The following is a 17,071-nucleotide window of genomic DNA, read 5'->3' as shown; positions in this document are numbered from 1 at the left end:
GTTGTGGTTTCCCCATAGCGGATGGTGACTGTTCAGGTCTCCTAGGATACAGTAGGGTTTGGGAAGCTGGATCACTAGTTCTTCTAATTCAGCGTAGCTTATGTTTTGGTTAGGTGGTAAGTATAATGAGACTGTGGTTAAATCAAAGTTGACATTGATTCGTGCAGCAACTGCTTCAAGATTTGTCTTTAGTGGGATTGCTTTTGAGGGTATCTGGGAGTTGATGATCAGCGCTACTCCTCCATGTGCAACATTGTTCAGATTGTGGGCAACACAATCTTGCCGATGTATTATGTATTTCTGAAGGGAAACAATTATATTTGGTGTTAGATTGGTTTCTTGTAGACAGAAGGCAATAGGATCATACTGCGAAAGGAGATCTCGGATGTCAGCCAAATTACTGCGATAGCCTCTGCAGTTCCATTGTAAGAAAGTAAGCATTATTTTGGTTTAGTGGAGCCCTCGATTTGTTTTCGAGGTGCAGAAGGTTTAGATCACTCAAGTTTACCTTTTCCCTTCTTTGGGAAATAAGGTTTCGCTGTATCCATCTCCTCTTCAGTAAACAGTTCTAAGATCTGTCCATCTTGGTTTGAATTATCTTCTGACTCCATGTAGTCTGTTTGGTTTGAGTCGGGAGTGGTAGACACTGTAGTATTTTGCTGTTGAGTGGCATCTGGTTGTATTGTGATCGGCGTATTTATTGCTTTGCTTTGTTTGCTTTTTGTTTGGGGTGTTGGCACTGAGGACAATACTGACTTTGCCCATTCAGCTAGTGACTTTGTTGGTGGTATGGTTACCTCTGTTTGGGTAGCAATTGATACGTGATTTTTGGTTATTTGGGCATAACTTGGCTTGTTAGTATTTGGAACTGGTAAGGATTTTTTAGCTTCTTGGTAGGTTACATTATGTTCGGTTTTGTATCGCTGTATCTGTTTTTCGCGTTTCCAAAGGGACACTCCTTTGAATACGCCGGATGGGCTTCTTTACAGTTAATGCAGTTTGGAGTTGTGTTAGTGCAGTCATTTGTAGAATGTTCATTGGATCCACATGTGGCACAGGCAGCTGCTCCTCTGCAGACCGTCTGTGAGTGCCCAAATTTCTGGCACTTATAGCAGCGTAATGGATTTGGTATGTATGGTTTAACTCGGCAGTTAAGGTAACCGGCTTTGATCAATGTTGGTGGTTTAGGATTATCAAAAGTAAGGATTATATTCTGGGTAGGAACTAGTACATTATCCTTCTTCGTGAGAATTCGCCTTACATTGATGACTCCTTCTTCTCATAATTCTTGTTTGAGTTCTTCATCTGACAAATTGAGAAGGTCCCACTCAGTGATGACACCTCTTGATGTGTTCAAGGAAACGTGCGGTGAAACGCTGACCGAAATTCCACCAAAGGATTGTAATTTTTGTAGTTGTTCAGATTGTCTGGCAGTGACAACTTCAACCAGTAGGTCTCCAGATCTTAATCGACGAACTGTCTTGGGAGTACCTATTAAGCTTTCTAGGCATTTTTGCACTAGGAAAGGGGAGAGTTTTCCAACTGGTTCTTCTTGAGTTGAATGTATAACCAAAAAGGTTGGGGTTCGGATTCTGCCTACGTCAGTCTTTTGACGTTTTGCTGCGACAGAACCAGACTCCTCTTTTTCTTGCCTTGTCAGAGTTTCTTCTGTGTACCCAGTGTTTTTCTGGGTTTTATGGACTTCTTGCTCCATTTCGCCCTGGAAGGGAGACCTTTTCCCCTCCAGGTTACCGGCCCCGCCACGTGGAGGCAGGAGCAGTGCCATCTTTGTGACCAAGCGGTAGTAGGTTAGCAGTAATATGCAAAGAAAAAAGGGGAAAAAAAGAAAGAAGGTTACTTTTCCTCCTGTTCAAGTAAAGTGATTTCTTTACTGAAGCTTATTTAATTGATTGTTAGGGTAACGCTGTAAATAAAGAAGACGATTTTACTTATTCAAGAGAGCGCAGTTCACTGGCAAAGACACTTGATCACAAAATCGCTTGGCACCTGGGGCCTAATCTGCAATTACTGCTACCCATATTACAATACTTTGCATTTGTTAACGTTAAACCTCAACTGCTATTTCTCTGCCCATCTGCCTAATTTTTCTCCGTCTTTCGCAGATGATACAAAACTTTGTATCATCTGCAAATTTAAACATTAAGCCTGATATACTTTCATCAATATCATTAATAAATAGAGAAAACAACACAGTACTGAACACTGGGGACTCCATTAATAACATTAGTCCATGAAGAACAGTGTCCATTAATAACTACCCTCTGTCATCTCCCACTCAACCATCCCTTTATCCATTGCAGTAATTTGGCCTTAGTGCCACACAGCTCCAATTTATATAGCAGCCTTTTATGTACAACAGTATCAAAAGCTTTCCTGAAATCCAAGTACAGTAATACCCCAAAGTTACGTGATAGGTGGGTCCGACAAAAATCGCTTAAGTTGAATTTGCGTAAGTCGGGGTACAACTTTACATATAAATACATATATATTTTGTTTAATTGGGACCCAAGGACTAACAAAAACACTAGTTTCGAAGAAAAATATTTAATAAAATTGCAGTTCTTTATACATATTAATACAAAATATGTATTAAAAAATAAATGAGTTACGTAAAAAAGTTATTTCGATGGCTTCATAAAATCTAACAAATTCGTCTGACGACACAGCGCCTTCTTTTTTTCACGCAGAATTTCTTCGTAGCAAGCTAATAATTTTTTTATTCCTTGCTCTGTAGCTATAACGCGTTCTTCGTTGGAGTCTTGTTTTCTAAAATTTTTAAGCCCTTTTCAATTCAGCTGAGACCTTCTGTCAATTGTCATGTGCTTTTCTGGTGGAACTGGGCCTGAAGTGTCAGATACTTCAGTGACGTTTTGCTCACGCATCTCTATGAGCTCATTCATTGTCAGCTCCTGACTATGGGAATCCAACAGCTCATTGACATCATCACCATTGACTTGCAAATCTAATTGCCTGGCAAGATTAACAACTTCTTCTATCACATGAGCGACATGATCATTTTCTGGCGTTGTTTTCATATCGGTTTTGAAAAAAAAAAAAAAATGGACAAAGTTACTTCCAGACACCATTCAATGTTTTTTTGTGAATTTCATCCCAAGATTCTTCAATGATTCTTACGGCATCTAAAACATTGAATTGCTTCCAAAAGTCTTTAACAGATATCTCACTATTTTGTCTCATAGTTTCATTCAGACGTGCAAACGAACGCCTCATGTAGTAAGCCTTGAATGTTTTGATGACTCCCTGGTCCATCGGTTGAAGCAAGCTGGTTGTTTGGAGGCAAAAACACAACTTTCACACGTGGGTCGAAATTAATTAGGGTGGTAGGAGGGTGACAGGGTGCATTGTCAATAAGAAGCATCACTTTAAATGGAATCTGTTTAGACTTGCAATAACATTCGACTTCAGGTATGAAGTGGTGACCAAACCAGTCCTCAAAAATGGAAGCTGTCATCCAAGCTTTATGATTTGACTTCCAAATCACTGGTAAGCTAATTTTAAATATACACCAATCGAAAAAAATCAAGAACCGCGTAACTCTGAGTTAGCGTAATTCGGGGTATTACTGTATATGATATCAAAATTATTTTTTTGCATCCAGTACCTTTGTTACTGCATTGCAGTATCCAATCCAATTAGTCAGACAACATTGCCCCTTAACAAATTCATGCTGACTGCAGCATAATTGAATTTCTGTCTAGTTGGTCTTGCACTATTTTTTTTACCAGTGATTTCATTATCTTCCCTGGAACAGAAATTAAGCTAACAGGTCTGCAATTACTTATGTTACCTTGTGATTCCTCTTAGTGAATTGAAGACACATTCGCACATCTCCAGTCCATAGGGATCGTCTCTGAATTCAAAGATATTCTCATAATTAGGGTTCAGGTTTTTATGTATTATCATATTCATTTTTCGTTTAGATAAAGGCAAGAAACTTAGTGCGTTGATGTTACATGGTCTGAGAATCCTAAAGAAGCATGTTCATAATTTCATATTTCATCATATTTTACACATTAGGTAATAATTTCAAAAAAATATGAAGTATCATATTTAATAGCATATTTTATACTTGTCGACATAATTTTCATATTTCATCTTACGATAATCGACAAATTATTTATCAAAGTGATTTAAAATATATTTCTAAAAAACCATGGGAATTTATATTTAATCATTTCACATTCCAGCGTGGGCGGGCAGGAGCGGCTATATCCCAAAGTTTTTTTGATTGGCTGGTTAGTCACTCACAATGACATATTAGCGTAATTTTAGCTATAATTTAAAACTTTACAGTAGTTAGCCTTATACTGAGTTCAACGAATTATTCGTTTAACTTATTTTATACAGTAGAAACTTCAGCTGTTGGTGAAATGAAGCCAAAATTGAGCTTTTTAGAAAACAGATTTCTTCTGTGGTTAAAGAAGTCTAAAGACACATACCAAACAGATGGAAAAATAATATACTGTAACATGTGCAATAAAGAGGTATGTAAATTAATTAATTACCTGGTAAAAGATCTATCATAATTTTTATTTTTGGATGCTTCGATATATGGACATTCCAAATTTAATGCTCATGCATATTAGTTTTTTCATATAAATCAGAAAATAATAATAATTTTTATAAATAATCTTAAATAAATATATAAATACTTTTTTAAGGTTCCGTGCATGAAAGTATCCCAATTACAACAGCATAATGTTACTGCTTTGCATGAAGCAAATGTAAGGAGAAGGAGAATTTCAGGGGTGTGTACTACACAGCAACTGCTTACTGCAGAAAACCAAAAAACACCAGATCCATTATTTGCTGATTTATGCCAAGCAATGGTTGCTGCAAACATTCCTTGGAACAAAGTGAACAATCCGGTCTTCAAAAGCTTCTTGGAAAAATACTGCTCCTGAAAAATTCCTGACGAATCAACGTTACGGAAAAATTACCTTGAGGACTGCAATAAATCAGTATGCTCTCAATGATTTTATTAAATTATATGACCACAAAATTCTGTGTAGACAATATTTTAATTAGTTTATTTATTTACTTACTTGCAGTGTCTAAACAATATTCGAGAAGATATTGGAAGCAGCTGTGTGTGGGGTTCAGTTGATGAAACCACGGATTGTGAAGGCAGATATGTAGCTAATTTTACTGTCAGAATGCTTGAATCAGATGGACCATCTAAATCGTATATCCTTGCATCAAAGGGTCTGGATAAAACTAATAATGAACTTTTGCTAGATTTCTTAATGATTCTCTCGGTAAGTACAGTATCTCTGTGATCGACTGATTGCTGCTACATTGAAATGGGAGTCTATGCGGTTAAAATTAAACTAAAAAATAACATTTTTTGTATTTTTACTTATTATTTAATTATTTAAAATTATAAATGTATAATTTATAAAATGATAAATTATACATTTATAATTTATAATTTATACAATTACTTATTTGTTTCAGATATTCTGTGGCTGGATGGTGTAAAAGCTGATTGTTTTCTTCTTTTATTAACAGATTCAGCAGCCTACATGCTCAAAGCCGGGAAAGCATTGTAGATATTTTTTCCGAACATGATACATCTTATTTGTTTGGACCACGGTCTCCACCATATAGCAGAACAAGTGCATTCAGAATTTAAAGATGTTGACAAGCTGATATCACTGAATAAAAAGGTCTTCTTTAAGGCACCCTCAAGAGTACAGCCCATAAAAGAAATACACCCTGATCTGCCACTTCCACCAGAGCAAGTGGGGGACCTGGCTCAATGCTGTGTTGTATTACGGCCAACATTTTACAGCAATCAAGGTTAGTTACCATTTTAAATAAAATTTATAAACACATGGTATTTAAAGCCATAAATAATTTTATTTTAATTGCAGGTAATTGACAACTTGGTACCCGAGGAAGCTAAATCTATATCTGAAGCACAGGAAATTTTTGCTAAGGAGAAGGTATCCCACGATATCGCTTATATTGACAGTAATTTCTCTTCCCTATCTTCTTCGATTACTAAACTGGAGGCGAAAGATATGCCTCTAATTAAGGCTATAGAGATCATTCGAAAACCAGAGGACAAGATGAAAAAACAAGTTCTGGGGAGATCCAGAGGACAAGACAAAAGTTCCGGGGAGATCGTAGAGAAAACTGTTAATAAATTAGATGCAGTTTTCGCTATAAACCTGGCTTATCCCACCATATGCAAAATTTTCCAAGTTTCAGAGGATAGGGCCATTGAGGAACTTCCTCTAGCTCCCGGTGTCATTAAGGTGTTTAATTTTGCCCCGATCACATCTTGTGATGTTGAGAGGTCCTTCTCTGCTCGCAAGCGAATATCAGCAGATGATAGAAGGTGATTAACTCCAAAACATTTGGAGTGGATACAAGAATTGCAATGCTATGGAAAGTACTTAGCAATTTAAGTGTTAGTAGCCTAGTACCTTAGCCTATACATTTTGGTTTTTGTATGTTTAAAAAATTTTATTTTAATGTTTATATTTAAAAAAAAAACTTGCAAATTGTGATATTTTCATTATATTACTTGTAAGAAATTTGTATAACAAGTCGTTGTACAACTTTAAAAGAATAAATAAAGTAAATAATATCATTTATACGGTATGTAAAGGTAAATTATTTTGTCATATTTAAGGTCATATTTGGTTAAATTTAATGACATATTTTCATCATGTTTTGACATTTTTAAGGTCATAAAAATCAGAACCCTACTCATAATTATAGCTAAGGGTTTTCTTACCTCCTTGGCTGTCTACCTCAATACAATTGGATAGATCCATTCACAGCATGTGCCTTTTATATCTTTAACTTCAACAATTTCTCTTCCATTTTCCTCTCAGTTATCACAACATCATTTAGCTCCCTGTTAGATTTTAATGAACTTCTGGCACCATCTAAAGAATTCCTCATATGTGAATGTAGATACAAAATATCTATTTAGTTTGTCAGCAACCTGAACAGGATCATCAATGGTTAAACCATCAACATCAAGTGGACCAATGTGACTCAAACCCTTCCTTCTACTGTTAATATAAAAAAGAAGTCTGTTGCTTTCTTGCCATCCTTTGCCAGAGATTTCTCATAGTTTGCCTTAGCTTACCTAACCACCTTTGCAACTTCATTACATACTAGTTTATATCTACAACAGGCGTCAGTATCACCTGGTGATTTGTATGCATCAAATGCATTTTTCTTCTCTGTCACAAGCTCATCAGATCATCTGACATTCATTTAAGTCTAAGCCTTGAACAGTTTCTTAGTTGGCATGAAAAGCTTAGAAACTTCTAAGATTACTTCCCTGAATGGTTTTCATTTAGAATTTGCTGTAGGTAACATCATCAGCTGGTCCAACTGTATTGAATTTAAAAATTATCTGAGACCACTGTAGTCACAAAATTATCATTACGAAAGCCCTTCCCTTTACTATTGACAGTGGTTATGTCTAAATAAATCCCACATCAACACACTGTGATCACTGTCACTCAGTGTACCTTTTATCTGCTGAACAGTTTCTTAGTTGGCATTAAAAGCTTAGTAACTTCTAAGATTACTTCCCTGAATGGTTTCCATTTAGAATTTGCTGTAGGTAACATCATCAGCTGGTCCAACTGTATTGAATTTAAAAATTATCTGAGACCACTGTAGTCACGAAATTATCATTACGAAAGCCCTTCCCTTTACTGCTGACAGTGGTTATGTCTAAATAAATCCCACATCAGCACACTGTGATCAGTCACTCAGTGTACCTTTTATCTGCTGACTTTAATGCATGAAAATATTGTTGCTGATAATCAGATCAAGAATATTGATTCCTCTTGTTACCTCTCTAACATGCTGTTATAGAAAAGAGTCATCCAATAAATTCACAAAAGTCTTGCTGGTCTGTGCTAGTCAATATCTGGAAAGTTAAAATCCTCCATTATAAGACATTCTGATTTACTGGCCACTCTATTTCTCTGTACAGCTGTTCATTGTACTCATCACAGTTATTAGATCTATGACAAACTCCAACTTTCATTTCTGTTAGACCAGTGCTTATGTGATATGAAACGAACTCAATGTTGAACTGGCCACCCATGGAAACTGGATGCACTGCCTTAGATTTAATATGCTTTTTAAGCAATCCAATCCTGTTCAGTCTGTCCTTTCTGTACACATTGTACTTCCCATATTCAATTTCTGCATCCCTTATGTCTGAGTGATACATTTCCAATATCCCCACAATGTCTGCATTTGATGACTTAATCAGTACTTCAAAATCATCATATTTATTTACTATGCTCCTAGCATTAGTGTAGCACAAGTATACAAGCACCTGTTTTAATGCTAACATAGCCCATGTATTTACTTGTTCCATGGCGATCCACAGCAGTGCTTGAAATCCTCAATACCTTGCTCTCCAGGCTGCTGCATTTTCCAATAGAGGCAGTGAAAGAATCACTTTCATCTCTGTCTACAGCTCTAGTTAATCTATTAACCTGTGTATCCCCTTAAGCTAGCAGTTTTCTGACCCACCTAACACTGCCTTGACAGCATCAGCAAATATCCTTACATCCCTTCTCAGCCCTGTAAAAAGTTTCTTCTGTTAACAAGCACAAACCATGCTTAGAAAAAATTCTACCCCTGACCCACAATCTCTCCACAGCCAAACTGATTGAGAAGGCTCTCAACATATACTCACTCCTATTATGTCTGGACACAACTGCCGACACTTGCAAATTTAATCCTAACTTGCAACTTTTTCTCAGAACTGCCTTTTTAAGTCAGTCCACTGATATACTCTTAATATTCTAACATGACTAAACTTAAACTAGGAAAATACAAGGGAAGAGAATACTAGAAGAATAAGAATAGACAATGGTGAAATCAAATAAAACAAGACAGAAAAGATGTAAACTCTAACACATGATATCACAAAAAGTGTGAAGAAGATTTAAGTTAAAATCCCAAAAACTAGAGAAAAACAGGCTTTGTTAATGAATGCAGTGGTATGGTAGGAGAAGTGGCAAAAACATGCCAGGATAAACAAAATGGGAAGGATTTTAACTTTCAAATAATAATAAGAATAACCAGTAAAAAATGGAAATAGGTTTAAAAGGACTGCCTTGTTTAAATTTAGTAAGTCTGATAGTATTTCATTTCAGTATAATGGTCTTCTAGCCTAGTCATCTTGCTTTTTTCCAAGTTACCATGTGATTGTAATCTTATTTTTCAGAACCTCGTTGCTTCTTGCCTAGCTGTTTCCTGCTGCCTAGTGTGCTAGGCGCCTCCATAGCCACGTGGGCAGGAGCAGCAGTGCGTAGCACATGCTTCTTGATTAGACCGGGGTTCGAGCCCGTGACCCACCAAATACGGAGGATGCAGAAAGGTCAGGGAATGACCACCGCATATCCCTGGAGCAATATGGCCTTAGTTGCTAATGCTCCTAAAAACCAAAAACAACAACAGCCTAGTGTGCTTTTCTTCTGATATTTTATTGCATTCAAAATTTCACATTCTTGATTTTTCTTTCTTGTAAAATTTTACATAATTTTAGCCAATTTAGATTCTAATATTTACCATAAACTTGAAGCTGAATTATGATATATTTTGTCCTCACAAAAGGCAATGTTTGCAACTATTTATACACATACATACATTGGCAAAAAAAATACGAACCTTTGTATTAAGACAGTCACAGTCAGAAGAAATGCAAACAAAGGTGAATAAATGCAAAGGAAACTGTGTCATGGGGTGATGACATGTCACCTCATTGAGTATAAAGGCTGTTTGACTGCAGAAATCTGAAACCAGAATGGAGAATACACATGACGTATTAGACTTTATAAAAGGTCTTACTTTGGGTGCATGCTTAGCAGAAGCCATGATTCAAGAAACAAAAGACAATCAATTTCTGAAAAGCATCCATCTCAAAGGTTTTTAATGACTGGAACACAAGCATTTCATCCACATCTCAAAGGCATAAACTTGGCAGAAAAACAATACTTCGAGAATGAAGTTGTCTTACTCTAAGTAGGACTGTACAGAAAAGACAGGACATCAAATAACATCTGACTTAAACTAAGCCTAGAACTGCCCATTTTCAACCCACACCATGGGCAGAGAATTGAATAAATTGGGTATTGGGTCACCTGTCTATTCGTAAGTCACCTGTTTCAGAGAAAAACAGAACAATCCTCTTGCAGTGGTGCTGAGAACATTGTGATTGGACAGTGGAACAATGAAAGAAAATCATGTGGTCAGCCGAATCATGATACATTTTGTTTTGGTAGGTAGAGTGTGGCAAAAACCTCATGAAGCGATAGACCCTGCTCACCTTGTTAAGACAACCCAAGCATCTGGAAGTGGTCTCGTGGTGTGGGGAATATTTTGTTGGCACAGACTGGATCCACAACATGGGCATAAGGTCGAATGTTATCCGGGGAGTAACTGGATTTTGTTTCATATCTACTACACCCTACAATGTTATGTTACATTTTTAACCCGAAGATGGCCTAACCCAAAAAGAACTATTCAGCAACGAAGTTCTCTTCCTTCAACACTGTCATGGTTGTGCAATATTTTGTTGGAAGAATGGTTACAATTAGACCAAAATGCACTAAAACACCTTACAGAATCCATGCCACACTTGTTATTTAAAACTATGGTGGCCTGATTCAATAGAAAAATAAATGTTTGTATTTTTTTTGCCAGTGTGCGTATTTGGGCTCGTATTTTTTGGCTCATGGCTTCATATGTTTCACTGGTCAGGAATATATTAACCACTGGTTGTTGTAGATGAGAAAGAAGGCCTGCTGTCTTATTGACATCTTGCAGTTTTTCGCCAATGAAATTTCTTCTGTTTTTTCTACCACTGAAATTTCTTCTGTTTAAGCTGGTAAAGGAAACATACCATCTCACCAACAGTCTGCAGTTTTTCACTTTTAAAAATTCCTTCCAGTCATCCTTTATACTTTAGTAGTTTATATATATACAGACTATATTATTTCTTTAAATGCACATTCAGGAGTTAAAATCTCTCAGCATACAGAGATATATCACCTTGGTTTACTTTTCCAGTGTTGTTTCTCTGTTTTGTTATTGTCAAGAAGAATGTTATACATACGTGAGGTTGTTGTTGTTATTGTTATTTGGTTTTTAGGAGCATTAGCAACTAAGGCCATATTGCTCCGGGGATATGTGGTGGTCATTCCCTGACCTTTCCGCATCCTCCGTATTTGGTGGTGACGGGCTTGAACCCCGGTCTAATCAAGAAGCATGTGCTACGCACTGCTGCTCCTGTCCACCTGGCTATGGAGGCACCTATACATGAGGTGTGATAAAAAAGTTTAGAGCCTGTGTCTTGAAATTGTGGTGTCACAGCAAGTTGCTCATTGCTGAAACTTGTTCAGTGGCTCATCTAGGCATAGCAATGTATGAATCACTTGTTTATCTGTCAGTCTGAATTAGTACGTTTTGAAGAAGGTTCTTTATGTTTCATCTCATATTTAAAATGAGCAATTGTTACTGAGCTGCAAATTTGCATCAAAAATACAATTCACATGCCTTTTTGACCAGACAATATTTGTTTTTGATTTTCTTCTCAATTAAATTTTTCACACTTGATTCAGGAGTAATGGTACACTTATAAGACATCCTGCAAAGACACAAGTTGATTTTTTGATTCAGTTATTTTAATTAATTCCATTCAGTCAGTCATTTCCATAGCATACACAACTAAAACACAAACTGATATTATTCACAGTCAACAGAAATACAAAAGAATGTTCAAGCACTAAAGCACTAGTAGAACACTCACAATCTTAAGTACCACCATCTAATATTGGCAAACAAGTGACTATACTCACAAAATTACTATATCATTGTGTGTGTGTGTGTGTGTGTGTGTGTGTGTGTGTGTGTGTGTGTGTGTGATGCAAGAAGTAACAACACCAACTATTACAGGGAAATAAGATAACAAATCATGGGCTAATAATGGTGGCCAATGTGTGCTGGCACATCTCACATGAACCAATGAGGCATGATATAGTATTGTTATCCATTCAAAACATTGATGTTTCTGAAAATGCTGCAAACAAATATATGAAAAATTAGGCAATATACATATTGCATTACAATTCAGGCAGATTTGATTTCTTAAATGAAAAAAAGAAAGAATTATTGCTGAATTTTTATTTTTTCGATTTTATTGAAATTAGGTGGATCAACAAATATTTTTAAAAGAGCCAATTTTAAAATTTCATGAAAATCTAACCACTGGAAGTCACATTATTTTATGGTTTGGTTTGGTTTCTGTTTTTCTGGTGCAAAAGCAACTGAGGCTACATTGCACAGTGGCCATAAATTATTTTATGGAGAAAGATTGATGGACATGATGAAGACAATAAATAGATGTTTATGCATTATATATATGAATGTGGCTAATAACAACCTAACATTACATTAAGCCAGAAGTCACTGTAGTAGGATCCTCTGTGACAGTATAGGGATTTTGCCACTTTTTAGTTATTTAGAGAGGTCTAGGTTCAATACTTCCACCCATGACTGGAGGAATTTCTTAAATCCTCTTTAATTGAGGCTGCAATTAGCTGATCTCAGGCTGAGGGAGTAGAGCTCCCCCCCCCATTAATTATTCCAGTTTTATCAGCTGGTGCAACATGCAAATTGGCCTATGAACACATACTATGTATAGACATAATATACAATGGTGTAATATGGTCTAAGTCACTGTTGCACCCTAAACCATACAGCAACAACTGTCATAGGCTATTATCTATAAAATAGATAATATAATTATTTTGGTTTTCAAAGAACTGAAAAGTAGGACTATCTTGGGCTCTCATGTTTTTGTGACCAGCAGGACTTAAGCTGTCTAGTAAATGGAATTGTCTTAAAGCTCATGGCAGTACAAACTTTGCCTTTACCATGGATTGCACCACTTTTAAATAAACTGCATCAAAAAGGTTGATGTGCCTTAAAAGAGTATTAATTATTAATGGACTGCAGGGCCTTGCTGTATGTACTTTTTAAGTTTTAATATAAAAAATTAAGGAGTTTAAAACATGCTGTGTTCTACACATTTTATTAAAAATAATAACAACAACAACAATAATAAAATAATTCTGGTGAAACCTGAAAAAAAATTGTTTTATACTGAAAATAGAAATATCAGCCTCTTATGCTCTTCCATTTGCCAGGTTTTAAAAGACTATTTAATTGTATGAATTTCAAACATGTGCAGGTGCATATATTTCTGTTTATTTTGTATATAAATATTATTAAAAAAAAAATTACATGTATTTGATACTGTTAATTACTTACAAAATTACCATAATATAAAGCATGTTAAGACAACCATTTTCAGGTTTATTTCAAAATTTGAAACTACATCCTACTTCCTGCAATGCAGTTGCCATCTTGAGAGAATATTGGGTTTCATTGTTTATTCAGGTTTCATTTATTGTTATTTTCACTTTTTGAAAAGAATAATAAATCTTTCAAAAACAACTAGGGTAAGACTCTAGACCACGACACTCTTCGACCAAAAAGTTAAACAGTTGCAAAGATGATGGAAGGTTACCTGAGACTACTGCACACAATTTTTGTACAAAAATGACAAAAAAAAAATCACTTCATAAACTACTGCAGCAAAAGTTTACCTAACCAATGGAAAAAAGAAAAGCAAGTACCTTGAATCTATAAACAAACACATCCTTGGCACTTTTCCAATACCACAACACTCTTCGACCAAAAAGTTAAACAGTTGCAAAGATGGTGGAAGGTTACCTGAGACTACTGCACACAATTTTTGTACAAAAACGACAAAAAAAAAAAAAAAAAAAAATCACTTCATAAACTACTGCAGCAAAAGTATGACCATATTTAGGAAGGTAAAAAATTTCAGATTTGTAATCATTCATTAACAGTTAAAGTTACTTTTGAGTGGTGGCAGCTCACCTGTCACGTGAGCCACCACCATTGCCAAGTTAAAGAAGGTATTTTAATTCCATCATATTATGAATCCACCATAAGTAAAAATCTCTGCTTCCAAACTAACTCAGCATGGATGAACATGTTTAAAGAAAAAATTATGTCGTCAAAATAAAAGCACACAAAACAGAGAGCATTTATAAAAATGATCTCAATCTCTTGTCACCAGACAATAGGATTTTAATCTGTGATATCAGAGTCCAGCAATACAACCACTGGCATGAAATTCCTGTCGGACTACAATCCTATTCACCTCATTTCAGGAATTTTAAGATTATTATTAGCAGCAGCATATAATGCAAGAAAGCAAGCTTATAAAGCATCAGGGGAAAAAAAAAAAAAAAAAAAAAACCTCCCATGTCACAGTAATTTGTCTACTTATTTGAATATATTCAAACTACTCACTTCCACAACAACAACAGATGGAAGTTTTTCCCAACAATCAGCTACCTGCTGGATGAAAGAAAGCCTCTGCACATCTATCCTGTAACCATCCTTTCTCAATTTGAATTTATGCCACCTTATGTATGCAGTCTGAGCAAGAGGAAGAATGTCATTGGCACTGAGCTTGCTCAATCCATTCATTCAAAGACAAACACCTCAATCGGATCACCTCACAGGTACCTAGTCTCCAGAACTGAAGCTTTTCTTGGTAAGGCCACCCTTTTGTCCCCTTCACCAATCTCATTGCCCTTCTCTACTCCCATTTCAGCAGATCTACATTCTTCCTAAAATGAGGCTTTCAGATATGTATGCAGCCTAAGGTGATTATCTCATTGCTTTATACAATGGGATAATCACCTGCTTATCCCTGCTAGCAAAGTTGCTGTATATCACAGACAAAACCACATGCGCTGTCCTGGCAGCCTTGCGCTCAGAGAACTTAATATCTGACTGCACCATTACCCCCCAGGTCTTTTCCATAGGTTCCAGAAGTTCACCATACTGAAGAACTGCAAGTGTTCAATTCAGAGCGTAAGCATTTCTGCACATTTAGAATTTTTTTTTTTAATTAACAACAAGTTAATATTAATTTATTTAATGAATAAAATTTCCACTGTGATGGAAAAGTTTTATTTCCATTAGGTATAACAAAAAGGTTTGTGATCACATTTTGTAAAATCATTCTCACCACCTGTCTGACTGCCAAACACAGTTAATCAGGAGTGAGCAGTGATCAATTCCAATCACTCTTTCACATGATGAAGCTGCCTTCCATAACTATGTGACAAACACTGTGTTTGAACAGGGCACAATTGCTACTGTAATTAACATTTTGGCCCTTTACAGCTCTGTAAGTGGAAATATTCTTTCTCATTTGTTTCAGGTATCTATCAGTAGAAAGATCTGATGAGGACAGGTATACAAATTTAACTTTTAACATATATTTAACTTAATATTCTGAAAGGAATTCTTTAGTAGTAAACCAGAATACAAATATACTTACATCAAGAGTTTTCTCAATACCACCTATATCATTAAAAGTGACATTAGACTGTTGCAAGGGTATATCTAGTAAATGAAGATAAGTAAAAAACAAAACTGCACTTAGTAAGGAGCAAAAAATGAATGAGAGAATAAAGAATAAACATCAGAAAAGATATTACATGAAATTATAACCAATACGGATTAAAAGGAGCATTGTATTTATGTGAAAAAGACATTCATTTTATTTTGTACCTAATTTTCTAATGAAAGAGTCTTTTTTTTTTTTTTTTTTTTAAATGAAAACTTTGTAAATAAATGCTTTTAAATATTTTATGTTGAATGTTCAACTTTAAAATGAAATTATAAAAAATAAAATTTAATAATTAGTATTAGTAATGGCAAATGATACAAGAGCATATTCTTATACAACATCAGAGAAAAAAAAAAAAAAAAAAAACTTTCCTATATCACCTATCCACCCCAATTCAACAGCTTGTCTGGTTGTTCCTACTTGCACAACACCTAAGGTTTGTTCCAACAATCAATCACCCACTGGCCAAAGGCAAATTTCCACACATCTGTCCTGCAACCATCCTTCTTCAATTTGAATTTATGCCTCCTCATGCATTTATGTAGCCTCGACAAACAAAGGATGCCATCAGCATTGTGCTTACTCAATCCCTTCAAACCCTTAAACACCTCAATCACTCTACACAGGTGCATAGTCTCCAGACACTGCAATCTGCAGAACTGAAGCCTTTCCTAGTAAGGGCACCATTTTGATACTCTCACTAATATAGTTGCCTTTCTCTGCACCTGTTCCAACAGATCCACATCCTTCCTAAAATGAGGAGACTCCAGACCTGTATGCAGTACTCTAGATGTGGCCTAACCACTCTGCCCTGTAAAACAGGATAACAATCTCCTTATTCCAGCTGACAAAATTTCTATATATCATTGAAAAAACCCCATGAGGTGTTCTGGTAGCCAATCTGCATTGCTCAGAGAACATATCTGACTACACAATTATGCCCAGGTCTTTTTCATTCTTTCATTCAATATAGTACCACATCACTAGTATGTTAATCTGGGGTTACTGCTAACTATATGCAATCCCTTGCATTTGTCAATGTTAAAGTTCAATTGTCACTTCTCAATCCATCTGCCTAATTTTAGTAGACCTTGTTGCAGTAGCATTTCCTGATTACTGCCAACCTTCGTGTCATCTTCAAACCTAGATCAAACATGATATGCCTTCATGATATTATTAATAAACACAGAAAACAGCAATGGATTTAGTATTAAACTCTGTGAAACATCGCTAATAATATTAGTCCATGAAGAAAGAGCAGTACCCACTGATAACTACTCACTGTTTTCTCCTACTCAATTATCCCTTTATGCACAGAAATAACTTGCCCTTAATGGCATATTAGCACATGATGCAAGGAGGCAAGCTTATACAGGACCAGCCAAAAAAACACCCTTCCCATTTCACTAATCCATTCATTCCAAATGTTTGTCTAGTTCTGCCTTGAATTTATTTACGCTATCAGTTTCCACAAAAACAGATGGAAGTTTGTTCCAGCAATCAACTACCTGC

General features: G+C 35.8%; 1 protein-coding gene across 1 annotated transcript in view; it reads right to left on the bottom strand.

Moving 5' to 3' along the window:
• Window positions 1-17,071, bottom strand: part of smid (nuclear valosin-containing protein-like smid) — a 402,569-nt gene that overhangs the window by 285,618 nt on the left and 99,880 nt on the right. The window contains exon 6 of the mRNA XM_090375537.1: window positions 15,488-15,552. Coding sequence (XP_090231663.1) covers window positions 15,488-15,552 — 65 coding nt within the window. The remainder of the gene's footprint in view (window positions 1-15,487; window positions 15,553-17,071) is intronic.

Source organism: Mastigoproctus giganteus, chromosome 6, assembly GCF_048544385.1.
Source record: "Mastigoproctus giganteus isolate SK-2022 chromosome 6, ASM4854438v1, whole genome shotgun sequence".
In the NCBI taxonomy this organism is placed as follows: Eukaryota; Metazoa; Arthropoda; class Arachnida; order Uropygi; family Thelyphonidae; genus Mastigoproctus; species Mastigoproctus giganteus.
Note: the sequence above shows the minus strand (reverse complement) of the source record. Positions and strands in the feature narration are given on the sequence as shown.